A 13,823-nucleotide genomic window follows, 5' to 3' on the forward strand; every position below is an offset into this window, starting at 1 on the left:
ACAACAGCTTCCTAAAGTCCTGCTGCCTAAACTGTGCAGTGTGCTGGAAAAACCTCAGCTTTATTCTTCTGTGTACATTGTATGAGGGTAGGTCAAATAAAGTATGTGCAACAATGTGCATTAAACCGGAATTTTAATGTTGCAAATACTTTGACTTACCCTTGTAGATAATCTACTAAAAAACAGGCACTTAGATCCAAATTTTACCAAAGTGGTATAAAAATGTGAGCCAAAGTGTGTTTGCTTAATCCGAGTGAACACTGAACTACTTCAGCATATTAAAATTAGTTTATCTATCAATATCGATGGTTCTTTTTCATCTAGAGATAAACACTTGAATAGGACGTTCTTACGTTGAATATATTGCTGTAATTGCTTCTTTTGTCCAATATCGAGGTCCAAGCCATTCAGATGTGCTAACAGAACAAAAAGAGTAACCAAGAGTATTCAGAGTGACATCCACAAGCAGGTGCCAGTGGAAATTTGATGCTGCGTTAGTGTTTCAGGAAAAGAAAATAAGAAATCAACAGAACCGTTTGAAAAGAGACACCAGGGAGAGACGAACTACAGAAACCACCCAGCAGACTGAGCCAAAAAAAAAAAAAACAGACTATAAAACCCAGAGAATGTCTGAACAAACCTACCATGGAAGCGACAAGGTATTTAAAGTGGCTGGCTGAAATTGTCTGGTTTTCAACAGTGAGATGCTGGGGCAAGGAGCAGGGAATGGAACTAAAGTACATCTCTTGCTTGGGCTGGTGGAGTAAGGAGGACAGACCAGGTGGCAACGAAGATGGAAAAGACAGTCAACCCGACCAGATAAAATTAAATCGATGCATCGTAACCCCCACCCCTCCCCCGAGGTCCATCTCTCATTGCTGGATCATTTTGCGGATCATGTAGTTGAGGATGCCCCCGTGTCGGAAATACGTGAGCTCCACATCGGTGTCAAACCTCATGCAGGCCTGGAAGGTCTTCTCTGTGTCCAGCTGGTAGTAAAGAGGTACAATACAGGTAGAAGACAGACATGAGATCAGTGTCAGTATGCAACCTGTGATGTTAAAGGTTCAGCATTCATCACCGCCATCTGCAGTTTCCTTATACATTGTCTACAATGTACTATCAGTTAATTATTATGATTACCATTACTTAGTTCATGCTTTTTTCCAGTGTGTTTTACAGTAATCCAGTCAATTTATCCAGCAGTCTGATTTTACTGGACAAATTCACGGAAAGTACCTCAACTGAGAGTACTACAGCAAGAGTATGGAGGGGGGCTTGAACCAAAAGCCTTCAGGGTACAAGCCCTTGTCCTTATACACTATGCAGCCTCTTGGTACTTATGTTCAGCAAAGACTGCTGTGGCCCACTGAGGCCTTTATTCTCTGTTTGTGAGGGTGTAATGTCTCATCCTGGATTTTTTAAGATGGTGGATGATTCTTTTATTGATTCTGAGGGTGTGGATGGTTCCAGACACACCTGTATGGTCACTTTCATCCTGGGCACCAACAATTCAGGGATGATGATGTTGAAGCGTTCACGACCTGTCAGCCCCAGTGTCTCGGCCGTTTCACCCGGCAGGTATTCCAGTGGGATGATGCCCATGCCCACCAGGTTGCTACGGTGGATGCGCTCATAGCTCTCAGCCAGCACTGCCTTGATGCCCTGGGAGATGGGGGGGAGTTGTGATCATTCATTAAGAAATGGGACAATGGATTTTCTTGAGCCCAGAACCACATGTTACTCAGAATTAACGCTAACAATATGTGCTCAAAGTTCAGATCTGCCCCCAACTGGTGGAGGACTTACCAGAAGAAAGGGCCCCTTGGCAGCCCAGTCCCTGGAGCTGCCCGATCCATACTCCTTTCCTGCTAGAACCAGGAGCGGCACGCCATCTTGCTGGTACTTTTCTGCAGCATCAAACACATCCATCTGGAACGGGGACACGAAGACAACAGCTGGCATTTTCACACATATCTATCGACACTCGGAGTAAGAATGAGCTTTGGGTAAACACCAGAAGGAACCCCCCCCCCCTTACCATTTCCCCTGAGGGCAGGTGCAGTGTCTGTGGGCCCTGTTTGCCCACAAACTTATTGAAAAGACGGATGTTGGCAAAAGTACCCCGGGCCATCACTGCATCGTTTCCACGGCGCGATCCGTACGAGTTGAAGTCCCGAGGGGACAGGCTGCAAAAGGAGAAGGATATGGGTGTACAAAACACTGAAAAACACATACTCTCACTCACACACACACACACCAATGCTTGCTCACCCTCTTTTAGACAAGTAACGTGCAGCAGAGCTGTTTCTCGCGATGTTACCAGCGGGGGAGATGTGGTCAGTGGTCACAGAATCCCCTAAGTTCAACAGGACGTGGGCATTCATTATGGACCTGGGTGGGAGAAGCTCCCTGGTCTGTGGAAGATAAATGGGCGCTGGAGTTCAACCACACCTGCTCCAGAAAGCTTCACAGAAATGTCAATGCTGGGAAAAAAAAAAAAAAAAGCCGCAAGAAGTACCAGTCCATCAAAGAACGGTGGCGATTTGATGTAGGTGGAGTTAGGGTCCCAGCTGTAGAGCTTGTCAGAAGATGCCTTCAGGTTGCTCCAACGCTCATTCCCTTTCTACATTATAGAGCATAAACAAATTTCAGGCAATTCAATGTCTCCAAAAAATGGAAGAAATCAGTTATATTATTACACATCTTGCTCCTGGACACCCACAGTATTGCTCTGATTTTCTTTCAAAGCGAAAGCAGATCGCTTCAATCACAAGTCCATCTGCAAGCACACTGTGATGCCTGATGATTCCTGTCAAGGTCAGATCCAGTCAGATCAACTCATATTATAAGAACCGTGGGTAAAGAATGCCAGTTTACCTCAATCTTCTCGTAGACCTCCTTGAACATGGCAGGAATAACAAACTCCCTTTCCACATCCTGGATCTCCTCCCGTGTGGGCCAGATGTCCCTGAGGAAGATTTCCTTGCCAGAGGCATTCACCGCTGCCCAGAGAAACATTAATCAACACGTAAGAGTGTGTGTGCGTTTGGTTGAGAGAGACATCCAAGTACTCTGCAGTGGGGGGACGTGGGGGCGCGGCAGGTCTGGGGTTCCAGCCTTGCTTGGGGTGCCTTTCGACAGACCGGCGCCCCGTCCTTGGTGTGTCCCCTCCCCCTTCGGCCTTGTGCCCTGTACTGCGGGATAAGGCTCCGGTTTGCCGCAACCCCACTCGGGACAAGCGGTTGTTGATAATGGATGGATGGATGGAAGTACTCTGCAGCACTGAATGTCAACATGCTTCTTCAACCCACACAGAGAGCACTGACATTTTCTAAACAAGCTCAGTTCTTTTACCAGTTTTCTTGTTTTTGGATTCTTATGTGCTCATTTGTCTGAGACAACCACTTCCCCCCACCCTGCCCATCCTCTATGACTGCTAAGAGGAATATCTTTCCATGCAGCAGACAATAACATGCAGAACCTTCTGAGAGGCCTAAGTATCAACAGGTCTGAATTTCCACAATCCCCTCTCTCTTGTTCCACAGTGGAGCCCAATGGGGCCCAGCATGGCCTTCTCACCCAGGGGCTCCTTCTCAAAGTCAATGCAGACTGTGCCAGCGATGGCGTAGGCAATGACCAAGGGCGGAGAGGCAAGGTAGTTGGCACGCGTGTTGGGGTGAACGCGACCCTCGAAGTTCCGGTTTCCGGAAAGGACCCCGGTCACCACCAGATCCCCCTGGGGACAGAAATGGACAGCAGAGGGTGACGAGTGGTACGAGGCATGCAGTGGTGAACGGAGATCAAGGTATGTGGCAGATAAAGGGCACAACCTTAGTAATGGCTTCCACCACGGGTTCAGGGAGAGGTCCACTATTCCCAATGCATGTCATGCAGCCATAGCCCACCACTTCAAACCTGAGGTCGCAGAGGTCAGAATTTAACAGGCTTGTCATTGTAACCAGTGTGAAAGGTCCACAGATAAGAAACTCATAATGTTCATCTAAATGAGGGTCATTACATCTTTCAACCTGAAAGCAAAATGGACATAAGTATGGACATTACTGTGCCAAACTGATGAACATGACAGATAATTTATAAGAGCAAAAAAATAGATTATTTTGATGTCTGGGATCAAGAACTTCCACAAGATGACATGATCAACCTTTCCAAAATCCAGATCCTTACCCAAGCTGGGCGAGGTAGAACATGACCCCACTCTCCTTCAGATAGTATGTGACCACTCCACTGCCAGGGGACAGGCTGGTCTTGATGTAAGGCTTCACACTAAGCCCTGCCTCCACAGCCTTCTTTGCCAAGAGTCCTGGGAAGTAACCAAAACAGATCAACATCACTGGCGTGCGTGGTGTGCGTACACCAGCACCACTCCAAGAGCTTCAACAAGTCTCCAGCATCTAATTATATGGCTAACAATAATCACCCAAAAACATCTGAAAAAGACTTACAAATACCTATAAACTTCAAATAATGCACAGACTTCTTCCATCTAATTAAGTGCTTCTGCTTTTTTTGCTCTCTGTGTTGAGTACAAACCTGCCCCCAGCATGACTGAAGGGTTGCTGGTGTTGGTGCAGCTGGTGATGGCAGCAATGACCACAGAGCCGTGGGTGAGGGAGAACTCCGTCCCATTATAAGCAAAGTTCACACAGTTGCTGTGTTTTTCTGGTGCCACCCCAAAGCCCTTGAAGCCTTGCTGAAGGGAAAGGCAGGAAAGGTAGAGGTCACATGACAACCACTGTATAAAAACCATATAATTTACCAAAGCCAGCCACCCATTCATTTTTGTCTAGTCTAGAGGACATACTTTAATAATTTTCCCCTTGGTCTCTGGAGGATATGGTACAGGGCAACATGGGTTTGGGAATACATGATCAGACTAAAATTAAAACTTGTTTTTCTTAATTGCTTTATAGGCACTATATGCCCTGAAGCAGCAGGATCCTTGACCACTGACTATAAACAGACAGGGAAGTCACCTTGGCCCCCAGACAGGCCTCAAAGTCCTTCTTCATGTCAGTCACAGCCACCTTGTCCTGGGGTCTCTTCGGACCACTGCAGCACGGCACCACTGTGGTCAGGTCCATCTCCACCACCTGCAGCGAAACGTAAGCACTTTTGACGTATTCTAGGAAATGACTGCATAGCATTGCCATTTGCTTGCTCTGTGTAGATGTTTGACCCAAAATGACTTACTTAAGGTAGCTTATTTATATAGGTGGGTATTTACTGAAATAATACAGGCTCAACAATTGCCCAGGTCCAACATCCCCTTCTGAGATTTGAACTTTTGAGTTTCAGATCACACGTCCACTTCTATGACGACTATTTCGTTCATAGTCTCTTATTGGTCTCCTTACAGACATGCCTTAAAGTAAATAATCTCCATCAACCATTGATTCTTTCTGTGCATGTAATCAACAGAAATGACAGTGTAAAAGTTTCAGTGCAGTACCTCAGTGAAGTCGGGGTCCTGGGATTTATCGCGGTAATCTCTGAACATGCCCACTTTCTTCAAGTATTTTTCGATGTATTCAAGTTTGTCTGCATCTCTCCCTGGAGACAAACGCATGGCACCGTCAAACAGGAAGTGTCCCCCAGGAAAACAGCTGCTTCCTGCACCAACTTCAAAGCTGTTCTGAGATTCATTGTAAGGCCATATGTTAGAGTCTACGGCTGTCGGTCGCCTAAAGGAAACTGGTGTTAACTTGAGCTGGAAATCTATTCTCTGAAGGGAATCTGTAAGACTGATCTTGGATCAGCACTCGGGAGGAGCGAACACCTCACAGGTTCTAGATAAGAGGTCAGACAGGGTCACGCGACAGAGATCCTCTACCTGTCTGCTCCAAGTACTTGATGCTGACATTGTCGACAGGGAAGAATGCGGCGGTGGCACCATACTCTGGGCACATGTTGGCAATAGTGGCTCGGTCAGCAATTGAGAGCTGGGCCACACCCTCTCCAAAGAACTCGACAAATTTTCCGACCACGCCCACCTGCCGCAGGTGCTGGGGGCAGATGGACACATTCCAGTCACTACTACTGTACATGGGCAAACAACAAACTGCACCTTCTGTCAAATTAGAAAGACACTTAAAATGCAATATTGAAATCAGTAAAAACTGGATTAGTCCAACTCCAAAAACAAACCGGTCACCAATTAGTCTGAGTTTTACTGCATGTGAAAATAAAACATCCAACCAGATGTTGTAGCTGTAACCATTAATCATACATGCATCCTCCTCCTAACCCCAACATTCATCCATTCACCTTTGTGACAGTGAGGACAATGTCCGTAGAGGTGATGAGCTTGTCTGGGATGCCAACCATCCTGTAGCCAATGACCTCAGGCAGCACCATGCTGATTGGCTGGCCCAGCATGACTGCCTCCGCTTCAATCCCACCAACTCCTGCAGACAGTCACCAGATAGAAAGGTTACCTACTAAGGTCATACCATGCCCTCTCAGACCACTAATAGGAGCAGCCGAGCAGAGCAGCTCCACCTCAGCCCTACACTGACGAAGGGCCTACAAGCTTTGGTCCACACAGGTTCAGAAACGTCTACGTGACCTGCCTGAGGCCAGTTCTACTCCCCATCTGCTGTGACCCCATCGCAGCAGAAAATCGACAACAAATAACCGGTTTAAGACACATCTGCCCTGGAGTCATTCCATCACAATGAACGAAAGAGAAGGATTCTCAGATGACCATGACGAAAAGGACATCTTACCCCAACCCAGGACTCCCAGGCCGTCGATCATGGTGGTGTGGGAGTCTGTGCCCACCAGGCTGTCGGGGTAGTACAGGCCATCCTGTTCAAACACCACACGGGCTAGGTACTCCAGATTGACCTGATGCACGATGCCTGAACCTGGTGGGATGATCCTCATCTTCTTGAAGGCTTGCGACCCCCACTGCCAGGGAAAGAGGTTAAAGGTCATCATTCAAGACCCCCCTCAAAAAAGAGTACAAAAAGATTACTTTTAATAAAAAAAAATTTTAAAAAAACTTCCATTTTCATCTAATTTTGAAGGAATGCAATTTGATTAATACCTTTAAAAACTCAAATCGTTCCCGGTTCCGTTCAAACTCCAAGTCCTGGTTTTTCTGCAGGCTGTCGGACCTGGAATGATATTACTGACATCAATTGGACATCTCAATTGGATTTACAATCTGTTGGCTTTTTTCCTCTTTACTGCAAAATGCCATAAAAATGCTAAGTACATCATGAACACTTTTACACCAGAAACTAACTGTGGTCACGCATTAACCCAACACAGTTGAAATGAGCCACACCAATTGGCTGTTTTTCATTTAAGTGAGAGGATTTGCTCTGAACTGCTGTCCTGTTACCTATTACAAGCTTGCTCTCTGTTACTGGAAAAACAGTGCCATTAAATCAAAACTTTCACTCATTAAAGATGCTGGACCTTACACTGCCTTGCCCCGGAAGAGGACCGATAAAGGAACGCCACGTTTACAACCACGTACGGAACACGGTGACAAAGGTTGGTGGCATGAGGCAGTGCTGCAGCAACAGCACACATGCTGAAGGTTTCAACACTGCCGCTGGAACAAAGTGCACGCAGCAGAATGGAGCACTGGGGACGTCACCCAGGTGGGTAATGCCAAAGTAACCTTCACCGTCCAGAGTGGAGCGAGGCGCTGCTATCTTTCTGCAACGAGAGTAATCTTGAACACACTGTGCACTTGTCCCATCAACAGAGTAGGAGGGATGTCAAGAAAACATTTTAGAAGAGGTTTATAAAGGCTTGCGGGGGGGCGCGATGGCGCAGCGGGTTTGGCCGGGTCCTGCTCTCTGGCGGGTCTGGGGTTCGAGTCCCGCTTGGGCTGCCTTGTGATGAACTGGCATCCCGTCCTGGGTGTGTCCCCTCCCCTTCCAGCCTTGCGCCCTCTGTTGCTGGGTTAGACTCCGGTTCGCCGCGACCCCCGCTCAGGACAAGCGGCTTCAGCAAATATGTGGGTGTGTTTGTGTGTGTGTGTTATAAAGGCTCTTTCTCAACATCGGACACAGCAGCAGCTCTAATGAGGAGAGCGAATCGGGTTCTTCACAGCAGCGACCGAACGCAAATGCACTCCGAGTCAGAACACCTCGTGGCCGTGTATTTAGAAAGTGTGTTCAGCAGACCGTTTGACGTCCACCGAGGGTTCGCAACGCAGAATCCACCGCCACGGCTTTTTCCACAACCTCCACCTCGGGACCTTTTGTGTCAAAGTGACCCCCCGACCCTGCTTGGCCGGATCCCCTTCCACGTTTCATTTTCCCCTTCCACCTTTAACTGAAAGCCATAACTACACTTCCTGAATCAGTCAGCCAGCCCCTCTGGGAGCCCATGAAGGAGTTTAATCACGCCGGCAGATGCGTCTTTCGTCACGTACAGTTAACCACGGCCCAAGCGTTCGTCATGTCGAACGGCGATCGCGAGAATAAAAAAGCGATCCATTTCTATCAGGGGAAGACAGTGATAAAAATGAGATGCGGAAGGGTGGTGTCTGTAAGATAACGTAAAAGAAACCAAAAACTAATCTTTTTGCAAACATACCCAAAATAGCTACCGAAGAATATTTTAGCATGTGGAGGCCATCACGGTGTCCCTGTATCTCAACCAGTGGCCAGCAGCCACATTCTTTCCAACTTAGAATCTCGTTATGAACGTGAGCAGTGACTTGCTTTCTGTTGAAGTCCACCTGGATGGAGTGGTCGATGACCAGGTCGGCTGGGCACACGGGGTTGATCTTCTCGGGGTCGCCGCCCAGTTTCTTCACGGCGTCGCGCATGGCTGCGAAGTCCACCACGGCGGGCACGCCACTGCCGAGGTCAAAGGTCACGTTACACAGGCACCCGAGATACTCCAGCTTCTGCCGCATTCCCATCAATGGCGTGCATTGCCAGTACTTCCGCAAAAAAAGCTCTCTCTGCTTCTCACGGTGACATGGAACAGATGTTATAAACCAGCAGTCCAAACTAAGCTTTCTAACACCAGTGATTGTGAAAAGCTCACTTTTCTTTAATGGATGACTACACCTTGGATTACCTGTCCCCAAATGACTGCAACATTATTACTTGTAACTTCTTAATATGCTCAGTGGTCCTTTTTAAAATAAAAAAGGCAGCAAGTGAACCCAGTGCCCATAAGGCTGTGTGCACAGTTGGCCGTACTGCCCAGATCAGCCTGCGGAAGCGTACCTGGTTTTGGCGCAGGTGTGAGGACGACGGTGGAGAGAAAGACCTACGTGAAGTCCTGCAGGATGACCCGGGCCGGCCGGAAGGGCACCTCCACGCTCTTTTTCTGCGTCTCCTTCCAGTTGAGAATGTTCTCCACGTCTGACTTCTTCACCAGAAACTCGTCACAGTTCCTGAGGGCAGCCTCTAAGAGCACCCGGACGGAGAAGGGCAGACGCCCTGCAAGGAGAAATATGGTGAGTCCTCCCGCGCATTCTGCAATGGATGTTTAAGACGGCAAGACAGAAATTCTGTCGTCTCCCATTCCATAATGTACAATACTAAAAGCAGGAGAAAGCAAGATTTTTAATAATGTAATAACAGGGTAAATATGCAGCTGTCGGGAATGAAGTTGTAAAGCTTTTCAAAATTCTACCATTGTGATCATGGTGGGTCTACGGTACATCAGATAGACTTTTTTTAATTTACACACACGTAATTTTCACACCGTTGTGAGTCATCAACTTCTCCCGAGACGGACGCTGACTGTCACCTTACCATATCTGTCATCTTTGAGCATGGAGAGGTTGTAGAACTTGTGATCTGGCCTCTCTGGGTCCAGAGGCTCCACGATTCCTGCGTACGGGTTAGTCATAACTGCGGTCCTTCTCTCTCCCTCGCTCTCTCACCTGGGGAAGAAGCAACGAGGACCATGTGACGGGGGCATTTTGTGTTGCACAGAGCAAACATGACCGCGGAACGCTCAAAGCCACCTCCTCCGCGTCTGCTTTGGGTCACGCCAAAGCAGTGACTCATCAAGCAGAAAACCAACAGTGAGAAACAGCTCACCTTAAAAGTTTGAATCCAATTGCTTCAGTCGCCCTACTCTCGCCTTAAAACAGGAGAACTCCGTGCAACAAGTCACGTTCCTCTTGTAGCTGTAGAGCCAGCTATACGCCAACCACACCACCCTGTACACACGTTTACATTTATTTATTTAGCAGACACTTTTCTCCAAAGCGACTTCTAATGAACTCTATGTAGTGTTACCAGCCCACACACCTTATTCACCAAGGTGACTTAAGTTACACTGCTAGATACACTACTTATAGTGGGTCACTCATCCATACATCAGTGGAACGCACTCTCTCTGTGTCACTCACACGCTATGGGGGAACCTGAACAGCATGTCTTTGGACTGTGGGAGGAAACCAGAGCACCCAGAGGAAACCCACACAAGTACAGGGAGAACATATAAACTCCACACAGACTGAGTGGGGATCGAACCCATGTCCTCTCGCACCACCCAGGCACCATAAGACAGCAGCGCAACCGCAGCAACATGAAGGGAGAACAACAACGTGAGAACAGAGCTACTACTCTTGACGGGTCCCGCAGTAAACAAGAGTGTCTCTCCTGAAACTTGGTCCATGGTCACAACGTCTCCGCAAGGTACGTGATCTGCTAATACCCCCCTCGTTGACTGAATGAGCCTCTACTCCTTGATGGAACAAGTGTCTTCTGCTATAAGACACACACACACACACAGAGGAGTCTTGCAAACCCTGTGGCCAACATCAGATTAAGCTCAGCAGAACAATCAAGAAAAAAGGGCTCTGCTATGTCTCAGCCTTTTAATCCAAACACTTGATAATTTCAGACTGTAATCACACATGAATCTCGTGGGCTTTCTCATCTACCTTTTTACTAATTACAGCCAAAAATGCATTTCCATTGATATAAGAAAAAATAAAAGAGTGATGTATTTCAATGGGGTTGCAGGGGGTTTGGCCAGTTTCTGCTCTCTGGTGGGTCTGGGGTTCCAGTCCTGCTTGGGGTGCCCTGTGACAGACTGGCATCCCCTCCTGGGTGTGTCCCCTCCCCCTCCAGTCCCATGCCCTGTGTTACCGGGTTAGGCTCTGATTTGCCGTGACACTCCGCTCGGGACGAGCAGTTTCAGTCTGTGTGTGTTAACACATACAAGCCATTCTGCAGACATCGCTGTCAGAAACTGCAGCGTCCCCATATGTAACCGGCGAAGCATTTGCCGCTTCCTATTTTACAGCAACGATGATGCGGTTCATATTTCGCAATATCAGGAGTCCAGTATTACTTCACACAGATCAGCATTTTCTGCCACTCACACAGCAGTGACAGTAATGCTTAAACTCGAGACTTTATTATTTATTTGTTTCTCTGACACCGTTATCCAAGATGACTTACAATGTCCAGTTTGTAGAGGTGGCCCTCGGCGTACAACGGGGTCCACTCTGATAACCTCATTGTCAGTCATTCGCATATTGTATTATATAAGGATACATAAAGTATTAGCACACATGAGTGGGACTGAACAGCTGGTACTGTAGTGAGTAGAGCTGCTGCCTTTGGACCCAAAGGTTGTAGGTTCAAATCCCACCTCTAGCTCTGGTGCTCTTGAGCAAGGTACTTGTTTCAGTAAAAATACCCAGCTGTATAAATGGCTAAAGAATTTTAAGTAGCTTGACACTGTAAGTCACTGTGGAGAAAAGCTAAATGAATATGTGACTACATAGGGGATGCGGCGGCCCAGTGGACTTGGCCGGCGCCTGCTGTGTGGCAGGTCTGGGGTTCGGTCCCGCTTGGGGTGCTTCGCGACGGCCTGACCTCCCATCCTGGGTGTGTCCCAGGATAGGCTCCGGTTCACCGCGACCCTGCTCGGGACAGATGGCTGTTGACATGGCTGGTTGGTACATGAACGCTACACTGGTACAGCAGCATTAAATTTCTCACCAATTCCACATATCATACATATTAAAGTACTAAAAATGTTTTTTTTTTTTAAAAAGTAACGAATGGAATCACAAATGCTCTGCAAATAAAACTACATTATTGAAATAAGAAGGAGTCATTGACACAGAGCCAGTTTTATCGACGAGTCTGTCACAAACACGGTGTCAATGTCGCCCCAAAGCACATGGACTGGTCGTCAATGGACTTTTCAGCCAAACAGTGGCGCTCAAAAAGATATATATATTATAGGATCTATAACTGGGTACTACAGCTGAGGGGGAATCACTGTGTAAATCAGTGCGGCGGTGTCCTAATGAAAAATAATACAGTGGACTCAAGCTGTTTTATCCCTTTTTTCGTATAAAAATCATAGTGACCAAAATTGTATGAAGAAGATGTTCAATCAGGAAAAACTCCTCCGCACATGATGATTTAATAACTAGTTTCGGTGTCGCCGCCAACGACGGCAGACGTCAGTTTCTCGGCACACACGTGCCGCGCGCGCCCACGTTCGGCTGTCTTACGATTCGTCGGTTGCTAACAGTCATTGTAACAATCATGTTCTCAATCTCAGTTTATAAAAAGAAGACGATCGACTTGCGGCAAAGAACCTATGCATAACTATAATAGAACCAAAGCCATAACCGAGACACACGTCGGAGGACCCACCGAAGCGAGGAAGGGGCGCACAGCTGAATCATTTATTTAAATAGAACAGTTGGAGAGGCATGATGGTGTGTTTGCGTATCTCTGCACAGGGGTAAATACACTATACAGCCTAGAGACAAAATGAGCAGCACGTCCCCGCCGGTGTTACTCTACTTATTACTGTAGAAAAATACATGGGAATCAGTGACAGTGAAGTAACCGGATCCACACAATTATAACGTTGCGATCAATCAAATTCAATGACACTCGCATAGGGCGATTGAAAAAGGACGGTGAGGGACACGGGACACGCAGGGCAGTGAGTGAACTGAACGCAGTAGTAAAAAAAAAAAAAACTGTATAAACGGAGTAAATGCACTAGGCAAGGAAATTTCATTTCGGAAGGGAACCTCCATTTTCGGCCTACTGCCAGCAGTTTCCAATTGACGGCTGAACTGATCAGAGAACCAGACATGCTTTGAACCTCAAAATAACAGCGCACAGCGTACATACATGCATGAAACATACACGTCACATCGCTGTCAGCAGGAATCGAGGCTAAAATAAAAGAGAAAAAGTGTAAAAGAAACCCCTAGTCCGTCCTTACCATAAACCCCGCTTCCCTCCGTCAGCGAGTCCACTACAACTGCGCTTAATCACACAGTATTACGGTACGAAGTACCATTTAAAGACACAGTAGCGACGTGTTCAGCGTTTTTTTATTATAATAAAAGGGAAGTGTGTCTTTTAACTAAACAAATCATGCAACACTGTCTTTAATAGTTAAATTAAAGTAAGAAGTATAAGTAATATGATTGGGTGCATCGGGATATTTTTATTTTTAAAAAGTATTCCCTGTTATTTTTTTCTGTTTTAAATCCAACAGAACTATGATTCCAATTCAGCCGTATTGCTGTGGGTTACTGAATAAATCCACCAGCTCCTCATGCTATGATGTTAGGAAGCAGCATAGAAGCACAGTGAAGATGAACATATACTGAAAATCAGCCTGAACGGGAGTTAGGTATCAGCGCGAGACGCTCTGACGTCCCGTGAAATTCGTTTCTCACGGATCTTGAGGGTCTGTTTATGTGTTATTACGGTAATGAATCAGCTAGTTTAAAGTACCGACGCCGCAAGAACAGAAACATGAACGGTGACCCCGACTTAGTGCACCGCTAGGTGTCAGTAAAGCGCGATGGC

The 13,823-nt window shown here is 47.0% G+C and overlaps 1 protein-coding gene across 2 annotated transcripts; it reads right to left on the reverse strand.

Annotated features, from left to right (window-relative positions):
* Window positions 1–80: 80 nt before the first annotated feature.
* On the reverse strand, window positions 81–13,280 carry aco1 (aconitase 1, soluble). 2 transcript variants are annotated; one of them, XM_029252147.1, is made up of 22 exons: window positions 13,228–13,271; window positions 10,053–10,174; window positions 9,762–9,892; window positions 9,275–9,443; window positions 8,712–8,849; window positions 7,073–7,142; window positions 6,750–6,933; window positions 6,289–6,428; window positions 5,855–6,026; window positions 5,474–5,574; window positions 4,998–5,114; window positions 4,555–4,714; window positions 4,189–4,324; window positions 3,834–3,918; window positions 3,583–3,739; window positions 2,881–3,005; window positions 2,522–2,626; window positions 2,275–2,417; window positions 2,042–2,189; window positions 1,810–1,932; window positions 1,480–1,665; window positions 81–989 (listed from the first exon to the last, which is right to left on the reverse strand). In XM_029252147.1, the coding sequence occupies exons 3-22, from the start codon at window positions 9,856–9,858 to the stop codon at window positions 873–875; spliced, it is 2,673 nt and encodes an 890-aa protein (XP_029107980.1). In that variant the 5' UTR covers window positions 9,859–9,892; window positions 10,053–10,174; window positions 13,228–13,271; the 3' UTR covers window positions 81–872. The 2 variants fall into 2 exon arrangements, with proteins under 2 accessions (XP_029107980.1, XP_018615146.1); XM_018759630.2 differs by lacking the exon at window positions 10,053–10,174 and having other exon boundaries at window positions 13,228–13,280.
* Between the last annotated feature and the right edge of the window lie 543 nt (window positions 13,281–13,823).

Source organism: Scleropages formosus, chromosome 5 (genome assembly GCF_900964775.1).
Source record: "Scleropages formosus chromosome 5, fSclFor1.1, whole genome shotgun sequence".
Lineage (NCBI taxonomy): Eukaryota > Metazoa > Chordata > Actinopteri > Osteoglossiformes > Osteoglossidae > Scleropages > Scleropages formosus.

Bases quoted from the DNA above. Each gene is read 5' to 3' on its own strand.
- aco1 (XM_018759630.2), bottom strand. From the start codon at position 9,858: ATGACTAACCCGTACGCAGGAATCGTGGAGCCTCTGGACCCAGAGAGG. The intron at 6,934-7,072 runs GTATTAATCAAA...TTTCCCTGGCAG, and splicing joins AACGATTTGAGTTTTTAAAG to TGGGGGTCGCAAGCCTTCAA. The intron at 990-1,479 runs GTGTGTCTGGAA...CTTTACTACCAG, and splicing joins GGATGAAAGTGACCATACAG to CTGGACACAGAGAAGACCTT.